General features: G+C 42.5%; 1 protein-coding gene across 1 annotated transcript in view; it reads right to left on the bottom strand.

The window, feature by feature from the left end:
* TARBP1 (TAR (HIV-1) RNA binding protein 1) overlaps window positions 1-26,199 on the bottom strand; it is an 88,008-nt gene that overhangs the window by 28,597 nt on the left and 33,212 nt on the right. The window contains exons 14-23 of the mRNA XM_034663569.1: window positions 21,169-21,266; window positions 18,267-18,428; window positions 15,625-15,812; window positions 14,970-15,231; window positions 14,683-14,871; window positions 13,225-13,415; window positions 12,976-13,047; window positions 10,968-11,088; window positions 4,525-4,635; window positions 2,081-2,230 (exon numbers count right to left, since the gene is read on the bottom strand). Of these exons, the coding sequence (XP_034519460.1) occupies window positions 2,081-2,230; window positions 4,525-4,635; window positions 10,968-11,088; window positions 12,976-13,047; window positions 13,225-13,415; window positions 14,683-14,871; window positions 14,970-15,231; window positions 15,625-15,812; window positions 18,267-18,428; window positions 21,169-21,266 (1,544 nt within the window). The remainder of the gene's footprint in view (window positions 1-2,080; window positions 2,231-4,524; window positions 4,636-10,967; window positions 11,089-12,975; window positions 13,048-13,224; window positions 13,416-14,682; window positions 14,872-14,969; window positions 15,232-15,624; window positions 15,813-18,266; window positions 18,429-21,168; window positions 21,267-26,199) is intronic.

The raw sequence follows: 26,199 nt of genomic DNA, 5'->3' as shown, positions 1-26,199 counted from the left end.
AGATAACCCTTCAACAGATGAATGGATAAAGAAGATGTGGTCCATATATACAATGGAATATTACTCAGCCATCAAAAGAATGCTTTCTCAACATTTGCAGCAACATGGATGGGACTGGAGGAGATAATGCTAAGCGAAATAAGTCAAGCAGAGAAAGACAATTATCCTATGGTTTCACTCANTTTATGGAACATAAGAAGTAGGAAGACTGGTAGGAGAAGAAAGGGAAGAAGAAAGGGGGGGTAAATAGAAGGGGGAATGAACCATGGGAGACTATGGACTCTGGGAAATAAACTGAGGGCTTCAGAGGGAAGGGGCGTGGGGGACTGAGAAAGGCTGGTGATGGGTAGTAAGGAGGGCACGTATTGCACGGTACACTGGGTGTTATATGCAAGTAATGAATCATCGAACTTTACATCAAAAACTGGGATGTATTGTATGGTGACTACCATAATATAATAAAACATTATTATAAAAAAAAGTGAGTCAAACAGCTCTTTTGATTTTTCTGATGGATGTAAAAGTGACGTTTACTAGACTATAGGAGGCCAGTAAGTGTACAATAACGTTATGCCTCAAAGTAATGTGCATACGTTAACAAATACCGTATTGCTGGGAAACGCTAACCATCACCTGAGCGTTTGACAAATCCTAATCACTAATCATAGATCACCGTAACAAATACAATAATGAAAACGTTTGAAATATTGTGAGAACAGAGCCACGTAGTGAGCAACTGCTGTTGGAGAAATGGCACCAACAGACTTGCCTGACACATGGCTGCCCTGGACCTCCCACTGGTCAAGGACGCAGTGTCTACAGAACGCAGTAAGCAAACCACCATCAAATGCGGTGGTGGCACTAAGACAATGGCTGGACAGAGGAAATACCAACAGAAGAGTAGAGAATTGAGAGTAAGTCCCCAAAAGAAAATACAAATAAGGACACAAGGACAGATGTGACAAACACAACAATTTCTTTCAATGAAAAAGGAAGGCAGACATTCAAAAAGAGATACTTTGAGGAAGGAAGGCATTTCCATTTTCACACCAAGCAAAAGGCAAGGTCGTTTATGTGAAAAAAGGGGAAGGATGTGTTTGGGAACCAATAGAAAACATTCAGGGCAAGTATGCAGAATTCATGTTTAGAAACAGGTTATCGGGGCGCCTGGGTGGCACAGTGGTTGAGTGTCTGCCTTCGGCTCAGGGCGTGATCCCGGCGTTATGGGATCGAGCCCCACATCAGGCTCCTCCGCTATCAGCCTGCTTCTTCCTCTCCCACTCCCCCTGCTTGTGTTCCCTCTCTTGCTGGCTGTCTCTATCTCTGTCGAATAAATAAATAAAATCTTTAAAAAAAAAAAAAAGAAACAAACAGGTTATCATTTGTGAGGAAGCTGCAACTGTAAATCCTATCACTTATCTGTGCCTTAAAAACGATTTTCAAGATATAAGAAAAGTCAGGGGGTATTAGGGGTGCGGATGAAGATACAGACGAAGTAAAAATGGTTCTTCGCTGGTGACTGGGGCTCCCTTCGAGTCTCTCTCCTGTGCTTGTTTGAAATTTCCTTACTAAAAAACTCTCTGAAATGTAAAGATTGCACTTAATTCGTCATCATTCTTAAAACAAGGACATTGCTTGGTAAAAAAGGATAAAGAAGGCACTCTTTTCTTCTTTTTATTTTATTTTTGAGAGAGAGTGCATGCACACGCACAGGGAGGGGCAGAGGGAGAGGGAGAGAGAAAGAATCCCAAGCAGACTCTGTGCTGAGGGCAGAGCCTGACATGGTGCGACATCACGATCATGACCTGAGCTGAAATCAGGCGTCAGACGCTTCACTGACGGAGCCGCCCAGGCACCCCTCTTACTTCTTAATAACATAAGCCTTTCTATCTTCAGTTTTTTGGAATAGAGACTGATAATGCAAGATGAATGCCAGGGATTTCTGTCCTTTCAATTAACTCAGATCTTGCAAAACAGAACTTAGGAAGTCAATACATTGGAACAGGACAACTGACAATCAAAAAGCAACTATTAAAATCTTTCTTAATTCCAAAAATGATGAAAAATTTCTTTTACTTACATAAGAAAAACAATCCCAGAACTTCAGGAGAAATTGAGGAAATTTATGAAGAATCAATATAATAATCCATTCTATAAAATATTTTATGGATGCTTGAGTATTGATGAAACCAGCCTGGAAAATCTTGTCAATAATTCTATTCAAAAAATTCTGAGAAAAATAAAGTTCATAAATTAAACTGTTAGGTTAGGGTTATTAATTGTTTTATTTTATTGAGATACAATTGACATACAACACTGTGGAAGTTTAAGGTGTCCATCCTGTCGATCTGATAAATTCACGTATCACATATGATGACCAGCAGAGCATCCCCTCTAGCATATCAAAAAATGATTTCTTTTTTATGGTGGGAACAATGAAGATCTAGTCTATTAGCAACTCTTGAAATAGTTATTAATTGTAACTTAAAAAACAGTCACCATTAAAAAGAAACAAATGAAACTTTTTGTTTTGTGGATTTTTTTTTATTTTTTTTATTTTTTTTTTTTAGGAAACTCCACACCCAGCATGGAGCTTGAACTCACAACCCTGAGATCCAGAGTCACCTGCTCTACTCACTGAGCCGGCCAGGTGCTCCCAGAACAGCTTAAAGTTTTAATGTAAGTAATTATCGGATCTACAACTCTCTGAACAACCCTAAAATCTGTTTACTGAAATATAATGATGAGGTACTGAGTACTTTACCTGGACAACAATTCCCTAAGGAAGGTTATTACTCTGTATTTTTACAGAGAGAAGATTCAGAAAAGTTAAGTATTTTCCTCAAAACCTAGTAGGTGGCAGAATTCAGATGGAAACAAACATCTGCCAAAACGTCATGGGCTTAAACTTGGAACAAGAAGGACTGATGCCTAAGTCAGCAGGAGACAAACGAGGCCCAGGGGAAGCAGGTCAGGGTCCCCTTGCTTCTCTCTGCGGACTGCTCGTCGCCCGCCCGTACACCCTCCAGGACCTGGAGCTCCCAAGTCCGTCCCCCTCGCCCCTGGCTTCTCTTCAAAACTGAACTTCCAGCTGGGTAACTGAACATATCCAAGTAGCAGGTAAAAATACAGACACAGATCTACTTATATAAGATATAAAAACACGTATTTTGTATACTATTTTAAAGAACAATCTATCTTCTTAATTTCTAACTGGCAGAAGAGAGCAGAGCAGCTTGGAGGCCCCAAGACAGCGCTGTAAAAGGCAGCACGGACTCAGGGAGACCCGGTTTTTAATTCCAGCCCCACCACCACTTGCCAGGTTATGTTACAGGCAGGCCCCCATCTCGGGAGCTGCGGTGCCCCGCCGCTGGACAAAATAGGAAGACGCATGCCTGCCTTGGAAGACCGTGAGGAAGGTGAAATGCAACCACCAGATACAACAATTTAAAATTCTCAGCAGTGGCTGCTCCGACAGAGACATGCTAGTGCTCGTCTTCACAACAAGCCCGCGACTCCTACATGCGCGGCCCCCCCCCCCGCCCCGACAAACACGACCCTTTCCCTGGGGGCCTCTCCATTCCAAGACAAAGCACACTCTCACATTTTAGAGTTTAAGTGTAATATGTACAGTATTTTAAAAATCAAATAACATGAAGAGGCATATGATGAAAATCAGCAGCCCCCAGAAAGAACGCGTTTAGCCATTTCATGTTACATTTATCCAAACAACTAATTTGAATATATTTCTATACTTACAGTTACTGAAATGTTTCTCTCTTACAGATATAAGGCCTCACAAAATTGTATGAAAAAAGAGTTTGATATGCTTTTAAAATTCTCTGAAACATTTAAAGGAGTTTAGGAGGGAAGGACAACAAGAAACTCTGAAGTCTGAGGGAAATGTTTGTATTCGAAATGCTTTTTAAGATGGTGTAAAATATACCATAACTTTCACATAATCATCTATTTTCTTACCAGGAATATTAAGCAAACACTATTAGAGAAATCAGACAGAGTCCATTCACCTGCTCCTTGCCTCCTCAGGGAAGAAAAAAAGGAACTCTGGGCAAAGACTGTGTTGTAAGAGATCGAGATCTCGGCCTTGGCTCAGCTGGTTTATACGATTACGGAATTCATGAAATTAAGGGGGCAGAATCAGCCCCAGGAAATGACAATCTCACCCAAAACAAGAGCATGCCACAATAACTCAGGTGTGTATGTCTATTTTCTAATTGGATGGCACCCCAGACATTAAACAGCTAAAATGTTACTTATGTTAAAGAATGAAAAAAAAAATACTAAACGGTGCTGTGTAAACAAGTTTCCAATTTATTTCCTCAACACCTAATTGCCTTAGGATTCTTTCTACTGAAAAAACGCTCCTGAATAACCAATTTTAAGAGCCAAAGTATACATTTTAAGCAGATTACTTTCTCAATTTTAAGACTGCACCTGACAGTCTCTACTGGTTTTTTCCGTGTGGAAACACGATGCTTTGCGGGACCCGCAGTCAGCTCGTACCTGGTCGAAGCTGGGGAAGAGCACGAGCAGCGTCTGCCATATCCGGTTTTTCAGCCGGTGCTGCTGCGAGTTCACGTAGTGCCGGGTCCTGCACTTGGACACCAGGTCATCCTGGGGCGGGAGAGAAGTGGCAGCGAATTACTTCCTGCATCTGTGATCCATGAAAACAAAGCCAACTGACAACTGCAAATCTGAAAGCTTCAGGCGGAGTACAGGAGCTTATCACCCTCCCAAAGGCAGAGAGGAGGATAAGAAAGACACGTTCTTATGAGCATTTTGTTTCCTTTCCAAACAATGGATTCAGCTGCTTTTGTTTGCTTTTAAAATTAGAATATGAACCACGGAACTGTATTCAGTACAAAAAGGATTTGGAAGTATCCATCTCTATCTTTGTAGCCACTTCAGGTGGAGACACGGGGTCACCGGGGTGAGAAGAGATGAGAAATGGGACATATTTTGCGATGCGCCAAGACAGGCACTTCTCACCCGCTGCCCCTGCATCCTGTGCCATCAGAGACGACCCCCACTAAGGCAGGAGCACAGGAAACAGTGTGACCAGTGCCTACACCAGAGAATGGCAGCACGGAGCCCCCTCCAGCAGCAGAGCTCTCTCTCTTGCTCGCGATGCTCGGTGCAGTCCACAGTCGGCCAACCGCCAGGCTGACTTCCGTGCTGTAACTACCAGTGGTTCGCTGCTAAGTTAGGATGGCACTAAAGGGTGGATCATAGTCACATGTCCCCAAGATGAGAAAGTAGGTCATCCACCATCTCCAAAGCCACTGTCACTAATGCAGATGATTCTCATTTACTTGGTAAAGTCCGTCATCTTTCCTCTTCTGTGATCCCATTCCATGCACTGCGATGCGTTAAGATTTTGTAACAACAGCTAAGTTAATGTAGGATTTAATGACTCCTCACCACGGTTAAAGTCTCCCAACCTCCTCTCTCGCCATTATTTCTTTGGGGACATTTTCTCTTGCTAGAAGTGTTTCGGGTGTCACCTCCCGCTCAGCCCTGATGCAGCTAAGCATGGACCCTGCACTAGGGCAACTCACACAAGCAGGCGGGAGCATCTGCACCTCAGTACCCCTGCCCTCAGGGCCTCACTGGAGTCGCTGTTCTCACCCGTCTTCAGCTCAAAATCCTCTGTCCTTTGACTTGTTCTACTCACTGTGCTCTTTTACTGAGAAAGATCTTTCTTTTCTCTACCAGCCTATCGACCTCTCTAGTGTCATGCACCTCCTGACCCAACCTGAGCCCCAAGAATAAGTTCTATGGTATCTTCAAGAGCACATTCCATTCTTTGCACTACGGCCTCACACCCAGTTGCAAAGTCCCTTCTTTTGAATCAACCCTGTGGTCTTAAAGAATCTGATCCTCCTTTCAAGTTCTCAAGACTGCTGAAGAAAAGTCTCCTGCCCCCCCCACTTCATTGAAAGTACGTATTCTAGCTTCAGCGGGGCACTCACCACCGCTCGACCAGGGGTCTCCAACTCTGCAGTGGCCAGAGTCGCCCTGCGGGTTGTTCAAACAGACTGCGGGCCCCACCCCGAGGTTCTGATTCAGGAGCATCTGCATTTCTAACACTCTCCCTGGTGACGCGGAAGCTGTGGGTCCAGAGAACGGAAGAATAAGATTCCACTCATAAATGGAATCTAGAACAGGGAGCGGACAAACAAAGCAGAATCCGAACTATCAATACAGAGGGGAGGGCGTGGGAGGATGGGTGAGACGGGTGAAGGGGAGGGAGGTGCAGGCCCGCGGTTACGGAATGAGCGAGCCACAGGGACGAAAAGCAGAGCGTGAGGAATACAGTCAGTGATACCGGGACAGCGAGGTAACGGGACAGATGGCAGCTACGCTGTGGTGAGCGCAACGTAACGTGTAGAGTTGTCAAATCGCTGTGTTGTACCCCTCAAACCAACGTGGCGTGTGCGTCAGCTACACTCAAATTAAGAACGAACGAACGGACTACTGTGCCAGACAGTCATTTTGCTCTTCTCGGGTCTCTTCTCATTCCTGTTTCCACGAGGAGAATCTGAAATCTTCACTACTCCCCTCACGGCTTTAGCCCCGTCCGGCCTCTTACTCCGGCCACACGATCCCCCCCCACTTCCACAACCCTCCTTCGAGCTCCCTGATTCAACGTTCTGTCTTCAACCTCCATCTTCTCACATCAGAGGAAGAAAGGTCCTAATGTTCCTTTCAGAAATCACATCAAATCGATTTTTAAAAAGTACAATTCCTGCCTTGTGCATTTGCTGCCCCCCCCCACCGCGCACGGGCCGCACCCCGAAGTGCTTCTGAAAACTCGGAAATGCCCCCACCCAGCTTCTGCCCCAGTGCCCAACCCGCTCTCGGCCACAGTGGACACCAGCACTGACGGCCACCGAGACACAGCTTGCGGCGGGAAAGACAGGCTCTGAGATGAAACGTCATCATCACGGACAAATTCACAGAGGTTCCTCCGCCAAATTCTCTACAGACGAGATTCTTCAATGAGCTCAGTTAAGGCCACGAGCAACACCGGACCAACACCATCCAACACTCGTTCTAGCCTCACTTCTCGGACTCTTACGACCTTTCTCTGGTTCTTTTTCCTACCAATATACTTCAAGTGTTGGTGTTTCCTAAATCCCCATTCTCAGCCTCCCTCTAGAGTCTTGTCCACATTCATCACTGGGCACAGTGGCTTCCGTGTCTTTCCTAAATATCATATTCCTAACACCTGTTCCTGAGCAATTTCACATGGATGCCCAACAGCAACTCAAATGTAATACATCCAACACCAAATTATGTTCTCAGATCTTCTCTTGCACCTGACCGAAACTGGGATAATTCGAACACCAATAATAACTACAACAGACTGAAACACATCAATATGTTGAAGCTCAAAAAAATGAGAAACAAGAAAACTCACTGATCACCTTCAGAAGAAACTAGAAGACACTCGGAAGCCAATTCATTATTTTGAAAACTGATAAATAACAGGAAAAAAGCAAGCACTGATCCTGCCTTTCCTACATGAAACATACCTCAGGGTTATCTAAATACTTCGTATTTGGATACAGAAGAATTTCAGCTAATAAATGAAAAAGGAATAAAAGAATTAGAGTATCACCATTCTGCTCTTAAAGAATTAACAGAACGAGGCAATGCATCAGTGACTAATACCCCAAAAGGAAAGACAGCCAAGTATCTACATTTCCTGACGGGTGGACGCTCTTGCCCCACCTTCACCCCCAAAAAGGAAAATCAAACCTATATCTGATCAAGGCTCTAGATCTCAACACCATCTTGTATAAAATCAGGGATCAGGGAAACACCTTAAATGGCACCACGGAAATTCAAACAGCAAAATCCAGACCGCAGAAGTCCCTAAGATGAAAACAATCTGCTTTCTCCAAAAAATACATTTCAAGTTTGAAACGAATGAGGAGGGGAGTCTGCAGATTCCGAGATACTAGAGACATTGCGACCAACCAATGGCAGGGTATGGACCTTATCTGGGACGTATTTCAAACAAAGAAACTGAAAACAATGTAAAACAATCAGGCAAATTTAAACACTGATTGGATATTCAATAATACGAAGGAATTATGAATTCAGGTGTGAAAATGGTATTGTAGTCATGGCTAAAAAAATAATTCTTATCTTTATGAGATACATACTGAAATATTTATAGATGAAACTGATGTTGGGATTGGCTTCAAAATAATGTGGGTTGAGGGGAATGTCAGAGGTAGACCCCACAAGACTGCATCACTGGTAGCTGCCGAGGCTAGGCCAGGAATGGATCCCTTTTAAAGCTACTTTTATAAAACTATTTCAAGTTTCCAGTAAAAAGCAAACAAAAAACTACCCGCACGTGCCTCAGTAAAACCTAAAGAACGGAGAGTGGGGAAGACTGCAAAGGCCAGGAGCTCGATAGTGCTCGCCCACCGGGTGGCCAGGCTGCCATGCGCCTGGAGGTCCTTGAAGATACTCCCTGCCCTGGCCTCCACCTCCATTTCCTCTCAGTTCACTCCGTCCATCCACAGACTCAAAACTGAACCTCTAAGGTGACACATTAGACACACCGTGTCAAAGCAGTGACACAGCAGTGCGTAATCCCCACCTTCTGTGGCTTCTGCACTCCAGTCGGAATGACTAACTTTAACATTACCGTATATTAATTCTAACTGAGATCGTTGCTGCTTCAACCTTACCCTTGGTTTTCAAACGCCAACTGTGTTTCTGCCTCTTCCCTCTAGAAACGACCCTGCTTCCTGGCTCAGAACACAAGGGTCCCAGGCGTTCCCTCCCTCACACCAACTCACCACCACCTGCCCTGCTCTTTTCTCCAGCTCAGAGGACGAGGTCACTCCGGACTAGGGTGAGCCGGCCCACTCCACTCTGGATACAATCCTTTTCCACTTTCTCTAGGATTATTCTTTCATTTTTCTTTATTTTCAAATTACCCTTTTCATTTATTAGTTGCTCTGCCCAATTTTCTTCATCTTCAGGAAACAACTGCTTGGCTTGAGCCAGTGTCTAATATGTGACTTTTCTGTCTTTGCTTTTCCATCTCCTAAATAAGGCCAATACTTCTGTCGGACATAGAGCCAATCTAGACTATTCAAAGATTTTTTTAAAAAATATAATTCACGTACCACAAAAATCACCATTTTAAAGTGTCCAACTCAGTGGGTTTGGGCATACTTACAGAGCTTTGCAAGCAACACCATTCCAGAACATTCTCACACTCTGAAAAGAAATCCTGTGCAACTGCTTCCTGATCTCTCCTCACCCCCGATCCAGTAGCCACTAATCTGAATCTGCAGATTTGCCCACCCTGGACACTTCCTATGAATCACACACTGTGTGCCCTTTATGACGGGCTTCTTCTCACCTAGACTAAGAGTTCAAGGCTCACCGACGCTGGTTATTTTCAGTCTGTTTGTTGTAACAGCCATCCTAGTAGATACGAAGTGGCTACTCGAGGGTTTTGCCTGTGTGACCACTGCCAGCCTCACCAAAACCATCATTTCTCCCCTCTGTTGGATCATTTCCTTCAACATACAAACAAGCCCCTAGACCACATCCCCCTCCAGACCCCACTGCAGCCACCCCCTCTCACCAGAGCAAAGTCAAGAGTGCCTATACCCACAGTCTCTACTGGCTCCCCAGCCATAGTCTGTTCAGCCCTTCCACTGAGGTCCTCATCCTCACCATCCCAGGGAAAGGTCTTTGTAGAGCGGACCAACGACAGCCTTCTTGCCGAATCTGACGGCCAACGGGCAGCCTCATGTCCCTCCACGCCTCCAGCCAGCACCTCCCTCATTTGCCTGGGGACAACAGCCTCTCTGGGCATCCTCCAACATTACTGACAGTGCACCCAGAGTTCCACCCAACGGCACCAATCAGAGAGGCCCTTCCTGACCCTCTAAATAGCTATTCCTCCTTATCCTGGTTTACTTTGCTTCCAAACACTCTTACATTTTGTATCATGCATCAATATTCACTATAATACATCTTTGTGTTCTAGCTGATGGAGTACCTGCTACTCTAGTCATCCTTTAGGGAATCAGTAAACACTATTTCCTCTGAGACGTCTTCCCTGACTCCAATGGTGCAAAGGGGAGATCTTTCATGAAGAAAAAGAAAATACTTCCCAGATTGTAGATTGTATATAACTGAAGCTGATCTGCTACCTTCAGAAAATAAATGCATGATGAACACTGTTACTTCAATACAAGTGGCTTAAGTGGGGGCTATGGTCATCAGTTACACCCAGTGTAGCCCAGAGGTGACAAAGCAGACCAGGACTCTGTCTATCCCACCTGCAAAGTCAGGAGAGCATTATATTTGACTTCACCCCTTCCTGTCTTCTCCCCAGATTTATAAATGATTTTGCAGACAAAAAAAAAAATCAATTCTTCACATTATGCCACTTCCTAAATCTTTTACCTTTTTATTCCATTTCTTACACAAAATAATGTATGGATATATCATTCTAAACACAACTGCTTTTGACTGGCACTAGGAAATACACCTAGCAAAGTTTAGACAATACAGGGACAACATTCTTTTCTAAAACCAAACAAGTTGGACAATCATTAATCAAAAGTTAACTAAAACTAGGGAACATAAGCCTCACGTTTCTTCCTGATAAAAAGTGTTTAGGGTGTCTCACTTGGTGAAGTGTCTGCCTTCAGCTCAGGTCATGACCCCAGGGTCCTGGGATCAAGTCCCAGGTTGGGCTCCCTGCTCGGTGGGAAACCTGCTTCTCCCTCTCCTCCCCACTTGTGCTCTCTCTGGCTCTCTCTCTCTCTCAAATAAGTAAATCTTACCAAAAAAAAAAAATGTTTAGAATACATACTGTGTCAACATACAGAGCAAATGTTGGATTTTGACTTGTTAGTTGAACAGAAACAAAGACAAGTAAAATAAGGCATATTTACTTTATCTAAGAGCTTGATTGCAAGATCTTCCATAAACAACTTATGAGACACATTTGAGCCATGTAATAAACACAGGAATTTGACTGCACAAATTCTCACATAGTGGTCTTCTCTTTTAGTACTAAAAAAATGTAAAATGACAAACTATGTTAATACATTTTCAAAACAGAAAAATATGTCAAGCATTTGTTTCAAAATATAAAACCTTCCATGGATTTCTAAACTTAAGCAGCTCCATACTTAACGACAATGCTTTTTCAATTCAGGATAACGGAACATAACAAATGAATCTTCCAAAAGGGGAGCCTGTACAGTCTGAGCACAAATTCCCCCAGACTTCTGGCAAAACAGTGCACACACCACCCAGCCTGGCTAATGAGCACTTCTCTGTAGACGAAACAGATCATCGCTCATGGAACAATTCGTTACAGAAGACCATGGACACCTGTTAGCTCAGGGGCACAAACGCACATCAGACACACGATGGCTGGTCTCTACTGTGCACGGTACACGCACGTTCTCCAAGTGCTGGGCAAACTTGGGAGCACCGCGGGCCTGAGCCAGACTCCCAGTATGTTCTGTGTCCAAATGTGGGAAGACAATTCAGTGAAACTGTTAATAAGTATTTCCAAAGTTCATGACAGTTGCTAAAATGGGAATACACATCTAACAACAAAATATCTGTCTGGTAGAGATCAAAGTATTTTGGAATCATCAACTAAAAAATTTCACTTTTATTGCTACACTAAACCTGCCAAGAAAACAAAAAATCAAGTAAAACAGTTAACAACGACAAATGTATATAGTTAATGAAGAGAGGCAAATGATTTAAAACACAGCCATGACTCTCAGATTAACACTCTGTGATACCTATATACAATTATCATTTGTATGTCTTTTTTATAAATATCTAAACACACAAATTTTTGAAAATTACAGGGAAAAATAAAATGAAAAATAGCTACTTAACAAGCTCCAAAAAAAATTAATTTAGAGGTTAGATAAGAACAGTCTTATCCTAGAAATGAAAACTTTACTTAAGATACTGAAAGAGCCTTTAAAAGCATGTTAGGAGTAATTTTATTTTTGTGTGTGGTATATTGATTTGTTAATGGTGAAGTGTTACCTCCCCCCACAAGAAAGAATAATGTGTGTGTGCTGAGGATCAGCCCCCACCTAAACGAAAGAGAGGAACGGGGTTCTATGTTCCCTATAGTCATTTTCTTTTTTCTTTTTTTTTAAAGATTTTATTTATTTATTGGGGGGTGGGGGGGAAAGAGCATGAGGGGGAGTGGCAGAGGGAGAGGGAGAAGCAGGCTCTCTGCTGAATAGTGAGCCCGACCTGGGTCTCCACCCCAGGACCCTAGAATCATGACCTGAGCAGAAGGCAGATGCTTAACTGACTGAGCCACCCAGACGCCCCTATCATTTTTTTTCTGCCCGAAAAATTTTCATTTATTCCCATCAAGAACATAGTAACACTGTAAAAAAAAAAAAAATCTTCCGATGTCATGTTAGAATTTCTTCCCACTTTTTCTTCATCTTTAAAGGATTGTTTAGGTTGGCTCAGTCATTAAGCATCTGCCTTCAGCTCAGGGCGTGATCCCGACATTCTGGGATCGAGCCCCACGTCGGGCTCCCTACTCTGCTGGGAGCCTGCTTCTTCCTCTCCCACTCCCCCTGCTTGTGTTCCCTCTCTCGCTGTCTGTCTCTCTCTCTGTCAAATAAATAAATAAATAAATTAATTAATTAATTAATAAAATCTTTAAAAAAATAAGTAAATAAAATAAAGAATTGTTTAAGGTTATCAAATTTTAGCAAAGAGTTTTCGATCTGAAATATTTGCAAGGGAATAGGATTTCTAACTTGCTTTGAAGGCTCTTTCAATATCTTATAGAGATCACTAGTAAACATTTATTAAATTTAACAAATATAGGATATCTCTCATCTGATGTTAAATTTTGAATATTCCATTTATATCAAGATGTGGAAAATCCACCACACTTACTTTTCAATAACCGTGTTTGCTGCACAATCGTGTCCGAGATTTTCTATGTAGGTCTGCACATCCTGAATAAGTCTTCCCATAAAAAATATTTGACAAAGAACAGATTTTAGATGGGAAAAAATCAAAACCCCAAATTTAAAGTTAATGTTTTATATTCTTCTAATTTAAAGTCTCAAAATAAAGACCTAATTCTACTCAAGTAAATACTTAATATGAATTATGGCAGGTTGAAACAATAGCATCTTTTACCTTTGATCACGCCTAAACACGGTTCCAAATATACAAGCCTCGAGGACAAGTTCGCTATAACGTTTAGCACTTGATAAAGATACTTGGAACACATCTGAAGCAGAAACTATCCAAGATTTGCAGCAATAACTTATCAGTGTATTGAAGACTCCAGTTTTTACAGCAGACATTTCAATCATCTTGTACATAATCTGGAATGAAATACAACGGTCATTTTATTCTTTGGCTCGTTTAGTTTAAAAAAAAGTGTTGCTGAAAACTTATTTGAATGGCTTCAGATGATAGTTTTGACATAACTAGAGTGTCTTACAAATTAAAATTAAAAATTAAAAATTCTTTATTGTTTAAATTTTGTGAGATGATCAATAATCACAGAATGCTAATTTTTCACTTCACTGCTCATAATAAAAGTAAATAAAATTTTTTACTAATAGTGATATCCCCCTGGGACTTCCCAAAAGAAACGACTGCCCAAAGTAATAGAATGAAAGGGAGAAAAAACATGCCCCCCACCGACATTTTCAGTCCTCTCTGCATTTTGCCAGCATGCCCCTCCTTCCCCAAGGCAGCAAAGACCCCGGTCTCTAAGTATGTCCTGTATACAGGGACAGTGGGGTAATAAAAGGACTTCATCTTCCATTCCCCCTTTGGACGAGGTATACGTGAATCCTAGGCATGACGGCCTCCACCACGTCACGTTCCCTACTGTCAGTGGTTGTAAATGCAAATGCCACCAGGAACCAGGAGGACCTTTTGATAAGGTTATATTCAGAGAAATATTTCTCTACACAAGAAAAGCAACAGCACAAATATAGTGACAAATGGCACCTGCCATCTGCCTTCAGCATCCAGGAGTCAAGGGCTTGCTGGGGAGTGTGGACGTGGAGGGGCATGCCCTCTCTGGATGGGCAGCTCTGAGGAACGGCCGGTGTGGCCAGGCCATCCAATTTCCCAATATTCCAAGAGAAGGGAAAATATAGATTTTCTTGCAAATTTCCCGATTCTTAAGTAAATCTGTGTGGCCCGTGTGGGTCACAGGCTGCCCTTCTGCACATACTCCTCCAACCTCATGGAGCTTGTGCTCACTCATGACACCGAAGAAGGCTCAAAATATATCTATGTGGACTGAATGAGTAAAGACACAGCAACAACACACTTACAAACAGAACTTCTTCCTCGTGTGCTACAGGCCACACAAATTAAAAAAGAACAAAAAGTGACCGTCTTTTAATCTAAAGTAGTCAAATTCATAGAAATAGAAAGTAGAATGGTGGTTACCAGGGGCTGGGGGAGGGAAGAAAGGGGGGTTGTTTAATGGGTACGGAGTTTCAGTTCAAGTTAAGAAACTTCTGGAGACCTGTTACAACAACGTGAATGCTCTTAACTCTGCTGAACCGTACACTTTAAGATGATTAAGATGGCAAGTTGACATTTTACCACATTGTAAAAAAAAGTTACCTCTTTTATTTTGAAATACGCCTGGCCCTTGATTTTTGCAGCAATGGTAAGAACTTTGGTGTCAAAGACAAACTGAACAAAAGCTTTTAAATTAGACCAGAATATCAGCTGAGTGTTGCTTAAAGCAGATATAATTTTCCAAGCCATGTCAAAAGACTCTACACAGAGTGATTCAGAGGAGGTCAAAAGCTGGAAGGAAAAAAGAAAGAAATATGTAAGAATGACTTCATTTCAGAAACCGGTCTCTGTTCCTGTCACTCTTCAGTTCACATCTCAGTGTACCTCACCTTGGGAACCAGAACTTTCATGCAGTGGAACACAGGCAAGACTCGGTCTGAAGGCAGGACTGTGAGGGCACCAAGCGCAGACTGCAGAGTCCTTACCGGCCTCTGAACGGCAGGCAGGACGGGTTCTGGAACATCACCCTCCGACACTGGTATCAAGGTGTGATATTTTCTCAACAAGAAAGAGAGGCAGACCCACTGATCATGAATATATTGTGCGACTATTTTCCCCCATCCTTGGGAAGCTGATGATTCTTCAAAAAAACTGAAACAAAACATACAGTCACCATCCTTTGCTCCTTCAAGTCTGGCTCAGTTCCTTGAGCGTGCAGCAACAACCCTTATAAGAAATCACAGTCACCATTAAAGAGCCTGTCCCACAAAAGGCAAGGAAACCACACAGACCTCAACTTTCTAACTACTTGGAACGTAGGTACTTTCCTTCCCCATAAATGAGTCACTCAGAACTACACGCAGTAAAGTCAGTGGCTTTCTAGTAACAGAGTTGCAATAATACATCATCATCTTCAAATTCCCATACCCTATAAATACGGCTGAGCACTCACTCATCATCTCAACGATGAAAACAAAAACGAAATTTTACACATTAGCTAACAGATGCCTTTCACCCAGGGGCTGCCCTCGGGGGTGAACACACCTGCTCTGCTCCTCTGTGCGGGGCTTCTGCAGCGTGTGGTTGAGTGGGAGGGAGGAGAGGAACCTTTCCGTGGGTCCGGCATCTGGACAGTCGAGCTGCAGTTCCGGCGTCTGGTCAACGGCCTCACACACCATGGCCAAGGCGGCCATACTCACGACTCTCTGAATCTGCTGGGCAAGCGTTGGCTCCTGAGGGAAACAGAACAGTGTCTTATTTCATGCGAGCCAGTCCTGAGCGTCGGGACCTGAGTGCCCGCCTTCCCCTCTCCCTGCCTGCTACTGGACGGCAGAGGCAACAGAAGGAGACCCGATACTACAAGTCCACCAGCGTCACCACCTCTGTACAGACTGGTGGTGACCAAATTGAAAGTGGCAATAAAAAGTCAGCAGTTCCAACTAAGAGGACAGTGTGGCCTCTTCAGTTGGGCAGGTGGGTTCCTGGAAGTGGCCCATGACAGAGCAGCCACCTACTGGACCTCCACGTGCATGGGAAGCCCTGCTTCTCGGCCTTTCTCCTACTCACGTACACATCTGGATACGTTTCTATGGACGAGCCTAGCTTTAACTGTTGGGCTGAATTATGTTAAGAAAACAACAAGGCTCCAGGCATCCATGTACCTAACTCCTTCGCCACGTACGCTGCTTTTGGAGAGGCAACTCAGCCCAGCAGCTCAGAGCTACTCATGAACCACAGGGACGAGGCTGCACCCCGGCTCTGCACTTACTACAGTTTGGCTGTTGGACACGCTGCAGCTTAGTTTCCTCACCTGTGAAATGGGGACAGTAAGAGAATCTGCCTCAGAGGGTTACTGTGCAGATCACATAAATGGGTGATTTCATGGAAACCACTTGAAACTCTACACGTGGAAACACAAAGAAAGGAAACCAAGACAGCCTAGCTTCTTACTTGGAGACAAAGTCAACTGTCTCGAACCAAGAACCCAGGAGTGCCGGCAAGAACACACGCTATGGACGCAGCTGCACGGAGGGACCGCAGCAGTGCCCCCACAGCTAGCCAGCCAGTCAGCCACATCTCTACCCGAGGGGAACTTTCTACTCCTCACTCCGCACCTTCCCTCACCAACCCCCCTAAAATAAAGCAAGTGTCTCTACGTATAAATTTTACCTAGCAACACTGTCAACACAAGAAATAAAATTTTGTGTTGACTTTTAGCCAATATGGTCCCTGGTAAGCTTAATGTAATTCAGTGAATTACTAGAACAAGCAAGCTGTCTTAAAGAACTACTGTGTTATGGTTCATGATTTTGGTCTACGACGTCCTACAGCACGTACTAGGCAGGATGCTGAAGTAGGAAGTGGGCAGTTCTTGACAACTACTTATTTTTTGGGACAGTTCTTGAAAACTACTTTAAAAATCAGATTATTGGGGCATGTGGGTGGCTCAGTCAGTTGAGCGTCTGACTGTTGGTTTCAGCTCAGGTCACGGTATCAGGGTCCTGGGGTCAAGCCCCACATGGGGCTCCATGCTCAGTCTGCTTAAGATTCTCTCTTTCCCTCTCCTGCTGCCCCTCCCCCCTCCTAAAAATTAGATTATTAAAGCAATCAAGTACTTTCTCTGTTTTAATTAGCATACTGGACTACTCTATGATTTAGCTCAATTTTATTAAACACTTATGACGTGTTAAGTGAAAATAGCTAACATTCAGTGCGGGCTTTCTACGTGCTGGACACTGTTCTAAAGTTTTAACATGTATGAGCTTACTTTAATTCCCACTGTCAACTCTAAAACCTTCATTTTGCAAGTGTGGTAAATGAGGCACAGAGAGGTTAAGTAATTTCCTCAGGGTCACACAGCTAGCAAGGATAAAGCCAGGATCCACATCTAGGAAGTTCAACACTAACGCCTGTGCTCAGAACCACTACACCTTCCTATGCCACGTTTAAGAAATGCTTCCAGGGACTAAAATCCAGAGGAGAAGAGAAAAACACATAAATTATTGGAAAAACAAGAAAGATGGAGAGAAACACTACAAAGGAGGCATAAAGAACAAAAGATAAATGGAGGAAGGAATGAGACAACGATCCAAGTTGGGCCCTAAAGGGTCGAGCAGATTACTCCCAAGTACGTACTGGAGGGGAGCGCGCTGCTGGCAGAAGGACCAGGCAGAAGGAAAGCCCAGACAAGGAAGGATGTGGCATGTGCTTGGGATTCGTGACGCTCTGAGGAGACCCCTACGTGTCACTGCAGCATAATGGCGCTTGGGGGGTGGGGGGAGAGGAGGCAGCAGAAGACCAGGGAAGACAACAAGGTAGACAGGCAGGGATATGGCTGTTGGATGTATTAATACACACCATGTGTTATATGTCACGTATCACATATTAGTCACATATCATATACTATATATATATTTAGACACGTTAAAGTGTCCCTTACTGGCACCTGGGCAAAGACTCAGGGCAAATCTACCCTCTGTATCTAAACAGTTTTCAGACTTAAGTCACCACACCTTTGTTATATACTTAATATTAGGGTAAAAGTCTCAATCTTCATCAAATATATGAACAAAGGATACTATTTTAAATTTCAGCAGATGCTTTTCATATCGTAATGTTAATAAATCAAATCTGTATTCTACGTATACCTTATTCAACATAACTGCACACCTTGAATGGAGGATTACCTGTCCACTGTCCATCTCTTGAAGATGCCGAATGGATGCATTTTGCAGAGGAGAAATAACTCTCCAAATGGGGTTGCCTCTTTTCCACCCAACTTTCAAATGGATATTTATAAGCTCAGTTAATACCATCAGGTATAAATGGCAACGATCCAGATCCGAAACCTAAAGACAAACAATAAAACACTTAACACGCAGGGTCCATGATTTTTACCAAACTATGAGAATTCAGATAGCAAATAAATGACCTTATTTAAAAGTACTAAAACAAGATATTGAGAGAAAAAGTCATTTCCTTGGAGAAGCCCTCCATGATCTCCCCATGCGGAGCTAAGAACTCCCTTCTCAGAGCTTACACAGCAACTATGCATTCCGCATCACTGCAGCACACGTCACGATTCACTCATCTGCTCACGGACTGACCGTGAGACCCTGGAAGTCGGAAAGTACGTTCTACCAACTCTTGCATCCCTGAGCCAACATATCATAAATAACAGTTAGAGCAGTGACAACCGCCTTTGTTTTAGGCAGATTATGATCCTCCATTAGGTTATGGTCCCATTTTCCTAAGACAATTCCTGAGAAGGGAATGGCTTAAGTGTGAGAAATGCAACTCAAGTTGTCCAAAAGCACCTGATTGACGGGGTGGTGAGCTTGGGAGAGCCGCCTGCGGTGCGGACGGAGACATAGGGTCCCTGGCACAGCCGAAGCTGGGGGTGCAGCCCAGACCACCCCGTGGGAGGAACAGGAGACAAGGGCCCAGACCACCCTTTCTAAAGCTCCCACATTCGAGGCTCTCTAGTGGAGAATGCACATTCAAAGGGAAGGTGGGGTGATGGCGGAGAGATGGAGCCACCGCAGGAGAGGATGATGTCAGCGGTGCTCGGGATGGCTGATGTTTCGAGGGCGAAGTGGCTGGTATGTCCAGTGGGGCTGAGGAGTCAAGAAAACCATGGTTTGACGGGCGCCTGAGTGGCTCAGTCAGTTAAGTGACTGCCTTCAGCTCAGTTCCTGATCTCAGGGTCCAGGGATTGAGCCCCACATGGGGATCTGCTCAGTGGGGAGTCTGCTTCTCCCTCTGCTCCCTCCCTGCTCATGCTCTCTCTCTAGCTCTCTCTCGCTCTCCCTCAAAAAAAAAAAAAAAAAAGAAAGAAAGAAAGAAAAGAAAAGAGAAGAAAAGAAAAGAAAAGAAAAAAGAAAAAGCAAAGCAAAGCATGGTTTGAAAAGTACCCATCAGGTTTGTGACAAAGGAGTCGCTGACAGCTTCAGAGAGAGCCGCTTCCGGGCTTCGACAGAGGCAGAAACCAGGTGAGAACAGAGCTGTGGTTTATAGGTTCAGCTTATGGAGAGAAGGAAGTTGGGCGCTGGAGAGACCAGGGAATAGAAGAGCGGGTTCCTCGAGATGAGGGACTGCCAAAGCTGTTTTGGGGCTCATGAAAAGAATCCAGGAGACACAGAGAGGCTGAGAATACGAGAGAGAGGGGACTGTCAACAGCCAGGTCCTGGAGCAGATGGAAGAGGACGCAGGCCAGACTGCCGCACTCCGCAGCATCCAGGGAGGGTGGGAGACGGGTTCAGAGTCTGGAGGCTGCTGCACCCAGGGGAGCCAAGGGCAGGCGCCCCCCCCGCCGCCCCAGCAGCCTGTAGCAAGCACCAGGGCCTGTCCTTGCTCCCTGATTCCAAGGCCTCCTGTTTGTAGCTTGAAATCAGTCATGGACACAGATAAATACTACAAACCAGGGCTTTCTTCCCTGAGAGCGGTTGTTAAACAAAATCACATGAACCCTTCTCCCCTTTTAAAAGCTATTTTTAGTGTCAAATTCCAAACAAAAACAGTTACGCTCTACAATGGGTCCTTGGAGGTTCATTATACTTTTGTGTAGGTCTGAAAATTTCCCTAAGAAGATGATAATAAAGTGATGTTGAAGCAAAACAAACCAAGAGTTATTTCTTTATTAAATGGCTTCTTGGAAATGTAGGTATAGCAAAGCCACTATTAGCAACTGCTTAGTAAGAACTTAGTTGACACGCCCACTCCAGAGGGCTTTTCTTCATAGTTTCCTTGCCTTCCTACCATAACAGCTCAGGTCCTTCAGTACAGAACTTGCCTTTTTGCATTTTCACACCTGCTCATGAGCCTATCAAACAAATGTACTTGAGTATTCTAATAAAAATTAAAATAAGTATATTTTCTCACTTTATTAACAACCTGATTCTAAAGCTTCAACATTTGTCCCTAGAGATTTCAACCAAAAAAAAAAAATTAAGAATAATAAGCATTTCTATAAGAATCAGCATTTTCAAAATATTCTTGAAGAAAAAAGAAGATTTTTCTTTCTCTCTCTTTCTCCTTTTTTTTTTTTTAACTTCCAGTGCAGTTCACATGCAGTGTTATATTAGTTTCCGGTGTTCTCAGCTGTCCTAGAGGGAAAAAAGTATGTGGAGAGCACAGACAGCAGAAAAGGACACTCACCTCAGATGGACTGTTATCTACTCTGTTTCAGAACCGCTTATGGAGCTTTAGAAACAGACCGGTCCTGATACCTGGTCCCACCCCACACTTGCCAGATCCCACTCTCTGGACGCTGGGACCAATACGCTTGAAGCACTCCAGCTAGGTCACACTGGGCAAACCTCTCAGCCTCTGGGGAGTGGATGTATTATCCCCATTCTGTGGGTGAGAAAGCTGAGGCTCTCAAAAGCTTCACAACCCCCCTAAGGCCTCAGTTATGACATGGGCGGAATGGAACGAGGAGACTCCGCAGCTGAAAGTTTGCTCTGCTTTCTAAGGCGGCTTCTCCAGAAAGTATCACATTAATTTTCTCAATTTCACAGAGTGCCTGCCCGAAAGCAATCACTCAGATATTGACAGAAAGAATGCAAAGTTCCTCCCGTGAGTACTTACACTACTTAGTTCATTCATAGTAAGCCGTCGGAGGATAAATTCGGAAATGCTCTCGGTAGGAGACATGAGGAAGCTCTGGAGAAGTGTGAACACCTCATCTGTACGGGGAAAAAAGTGTGTAACTGAAATGACAGAAACAGAAGTTCCTTGATACAAAACAGGCCAGATTTTCCAGTTAAAGTACAACTACGTAAAGCATATGGGTGAATTACTTACCAAAAATGAATTCCAATAATATAACAGTCATTAGTAACATGGGGCAATCTATAATTCACCTTAACAATCATTTAGGAGCTCTAGTTCTGGATAAGATGGAACAGGGGCACACCAGCCTCTCTCACAATAAAACCCGGACAGAAAATAAGAGCATCTATGTGGAGACTCTAAAAGGTAGGGAGTAGCAGACGGATCAGAAAGCAGTAACACCCAACAGCATGAGTTTGGCCCTCTGCAGACGGAAACCAAGTGCAGGAGCAGTCAACAAAGTGGCCAGCACGATGGCCCAACTTTCTGATCAGAGAGTGGAAAAGGGGAAGCCCAGAGAAGCAGACAATGAGTCCCGAGGAGGTTGCAGAGGGGGAGGCGCTCAGGAAAATGGCCCCAGAAAGGGGTTTGTGAACTTCCGGGCTCACCTCGAGCTGCTATGCACGGACCTGCTAGTGAGCAGCATCCCAAAGACTTTCCGAACTGAACTAACAGAGACAGCTGCCCCGGCCCCAGACTGGCCACCGGATGGGTCGCGTGTGTGCAGGTGAAGACGGCACCACAATGCTGACAGTGGAACCAACACGCACAGAAGCCACAACGTCAAGAATTATGGCCTAACCCCAAGCTGACCATCTGCTACACAAGATTATCAACATTCTCTGCAGGATTTAAGCAAGACCCAGCGTCTCATAACGTAATATTCAAAATATCTAGGATTCGATCCTAAGTAACAGGGCACGTGAAGCATCAGAAAATTCCTAGCTCACAAGGGAAAAGACAATCTGCCAATGCCAACAATGAGACGATGTTGACACCAGAAAAACCTGACGAGGACTCCAAACAGCTAATGATAAAAATGCTTCAACAATCAATCAACATACCCTCTTGAAACACACAGGAAAATAGAAAGTCTCGGCAAAGAAACATAAGATACACACAAAAACCAAATAGGAATTTAATAATTTAAAAGTATAAGAACTGAAATTTTAAAAACTCACTGGACAGAAATAGTAACAGGAAGGAGAAACAGGAGAAAGGAGTCAACGAACTTGAAAACAGATCAATAAAGTAAAATAAATCATATGCGATATGACATAGTATAACCAAACTGCTGAAAACTAAAAACAAAGAAACAATCTTGAACGCAGAGAAAAACAGCCTATTACCTAGGTGAAGAACACACTGAACTACTACAGAATTCTAAGGCGAAACCATGGCAGCCAGAAGCAAATGGAACACATTTGAACTGCTGAAAGAAAAGAACCGTCAAACCAGAATTTTATATCCAGTGAAAATATTCCTCAGAAGGTGAAATAAAGACATTCTCAGATGAAGGAAAACTAAGAAAATTCACTGCCAACAAATCTGTTCCAAAAGAAATGCTAAAAGCTGTTCTTCAAACACAAGGCATATGATGCCCCAGGAAAACATGGAATGTCAGGGATGAAAGAAAAGCAAAAGAAACCACAAACATCTAGGTAAATACAATAGGTTCTTCTTTTGTGATTTTTAAAATATCTTTTATGGTTGAAAGCAAAAATTATAACACTGTCTGGTAGTTTTCAACAAATGTAGACATAAAGCAACTATAATACGTGGGGGCAAAGGGGCAAAGGAGTCCATAAGGTGGTAAAGTTTCTACATTCATTTCAAGTGGTAAAACATTAATTCTAATTGAAAAGTTAGATGTGAAACTGTAGTCCCTAAAGCAATCATAAACACACACACGGACATGCACATATGTACACACCCACACGCAGAATATTAGATATTTAGTAAAAAACACAATAGGGTAAATTAAAATGGAATATGAAATAATGTTCAAACTGCCCAAAACAAGCCAAGAGAGGGAAAGACAGAAATGAAAAACAGAGGAAATAAACAGAATACAAAAAATAAAATGACAGACTGAAATCAAAACATATACGTAATTATACTAAATGCAAATAGTCTATACCAATTAAAAGACAGTGTCAAAATGGATAAAAAAATCATGACCCAATTATATGCTGTCTAAAAGAAATTTGCTTCAAATATAACAATCTAAATAGAATAAAAGTGAAATGCCAGGAAATACTACTATGCAAATTCTAATCAAAAGAAAGTAAGACTGGTTATATTACTACCAGACAACCAGACTTCAGAGTACAGGGAATAACCAGGGATAAAAAGGGATACTGCATAACAAGGAAAGAGTCAACTCAACAAGAAAATGCACTATTCTAAACACAGAGGCACCTAACAACAGAACTGCAAAACATGAAGCCAAACTAATAGAATAGAGAAAGAGATAAACCCAAACTCAGAGCTAGAGACTTCAACACTCCTCTCTTAGTAACAGAGTAAACAAAAAACAGCAAGAACATAAAACTGAAAAATACCATGGAAATCTTGGATCTGATATAGGACACTCCACCCAACGACAGCAGAATACACGTTCTTTCCAAGTGCACATGGAACAGTATGCAAGACAGACCATACCCTAGATCATAAACAAACCTTAATGAAGTTTCAAAAACTGAAACTGTACAAAGTATGCTGACTAAAATAGAGTTGAATTAAAAATAACAACAGAAAGATAACAAGAAAATCTCCAAACACACTTCTAAGTAATTCATGAGTAAAAGAAAATACTTTGAACCGAAATACAGCACACCAAAAGTTTTGAGATGGAATTAAAGCAAAACTTTAAACATTTATAGCACTGGAGGTCATTTTCAAATGAAACACTACATCAAAAACTAAGGATGTACTGTATGGTGACTAATATAACATAATAAAAAATTATAAAAAGAAGATCAACAACCTAAACTTCCACCTTAATTTTTTTAAAAAGGCAAAATAAACCGAAAGCAAGCAGACAGAAGCAAACAAAAAAACAGAAATCAATGAAATTGGAAAAAAAAAATCAAGAAAGAAAAAAAATATCAATGAACCCAAAAGCTGGTGTTTTGAACAGGTCAGTAAAATTGATAAATCACTAGCCAGTCTTAAGACAGGCAGAGACAGAGAGAGGATACAAATTATCACAGACCCCAGATGCTGCACACATTAAAAGGAGAAGGGATTACCATGGACATCTCTAGAAATATAAATGTTCCCATTCACAAATGACATGATTGTCTATAAAGAAAAGTCCTAAGGATTTTATTTAAAAAAAAAAAACCCAACACAACGAAAATACCTTCATAACTAATAAGTGCTTCAGTGAGGTCAGAGGATACAAGGTCAACACACAAAAGTTAATCATATTTCTATACTGGCAACAGAGAACTGAAAACCAAAATTTAAAAAAATTTATCACTTACAGTAGCTTCCCCCAAAAGACATACTTGGGCACAAATCTAACAAACCCTGTACAGGATCTATATGCTGAAAATGAAGAAAACTCTGATGAAAAAAATCAAAGACAGCCTAAGTAAATTGAGAGACACACTATATTCACCGATCAAAAGTCTCAATATAATAAAGGCAATTCTTCATAAATTGATCCACAGATTTAAAGTGATTCCAATCAAAATTCCAGCAGGATTTTTTTTGCAAATACAAGCTGACTATAAAGTTTGTATGGAAAGGCGAAGGAACTAGAATAGCTAGAAATAAGAACTTGAAAGAAGAATCCTACCTATTTGGAGAGTTACTGTAAATCTACAGTCACCAAAACTGTGTGGTATTGGCCAAGAGACAGACATGTAGTCAACGGAAGAGTCCAAAAGTAGATCCACACAAATATGGCCGATTAATTATTTTTAAATAACTTTATTGATATAATTCATGTAAATAATTCACCCATTAAGAGCATATAATTCAACGGTGTCTAGTAAAGTCGCAGACATGTGCAACCATCACCACAGCCAACTTTTTAGAACACTTTCATCACCACAGAGAGAAACCCCAGACCCTGTGACCATCACCCTCATAAACCCATCCCCCCCCCAACCCTACACAATCATTAATCTATTTTCTGTCTCAGACCCGCCTATTCTAGACCTGTCATATAAAAAAGGAATCATATAATATATGGTCTTTTGTGACTGGCTTCTTTCACTTAACATAACATTTTCAAAGTCCATCCATGTTGTAGCGTGTATCAGTAATTCATTCCTTTTCACAGCCAAATACAGATATATCACATTGTTTACCCATTCATCCATCCATCTATTTTGGATTATTTCTGCCATGCCTGTTAATTTTTTTTTTTTTTGACAACAGTACAGAACAACAGAGAAAGGACAGTCTCATCAACAAAAAATGCTGAACAACTGGATATCCACAGGCAAAACAAAAAACAAAAAAACAAAACCTCAACCTAAACCTTACACCTTAAAAACTAACTCAAAATGCATCCTAAATCAAAAAATAAAAAACCAATAAAATATTTAGAAGAAAAAAAGAGAAAATCCTATGTTACCTAGTGTCAAGGCAAAGGTTTCCTAAACATGACACTTAATGTACAATCCATGAAACAAAAGAAAAAAGCAAACCAGACTTCATCAAAATGAAAACTTCTGCTCTTCAAGAGACACTTAAGGAGACTGAAAAGCCAAGCTAGACTGGGAGAAAATATTTGTAAATCACATATCCAACAAAGGACTTGTACCCAGGCTATATCATGAATTCTCATTATGTACATTCCATACAAGTGTATGAAAACAACTCAATTTTAAAATAGGTAAAAGAGGGGCACCTGGGTGGTTCAGTCATTAAGCGTCTGCCTTCAGCTTGGATCATGATCCTGGCATTCTAGGATCGAGCCCCGCATTAGGCTCCCTGCTCAGCGGGAAGCCTGCTTCTCCCTCTCCCACTCCCCCTGCTTGTGTTCCC

This window comes from Ailuropoda melanoleuca, chromosome 6, assembly GCF_002007445.2.
Source record: "Ailuropoda melanoleuca isolate Jingjing chromosome 6, ASM200744v2, whole genome shotgun sequence".
Taxonomy (NCBI): domain Eukaryota; kingdom Metazoa; phylum Chordata; class Mammalia; order Carnivora; family Ursidae; genus Ailuropoda; species Ailuropoda melanoleuca.
This window is presented reverse-complemented; position numbering and strand designations above follow the sequence as displayed.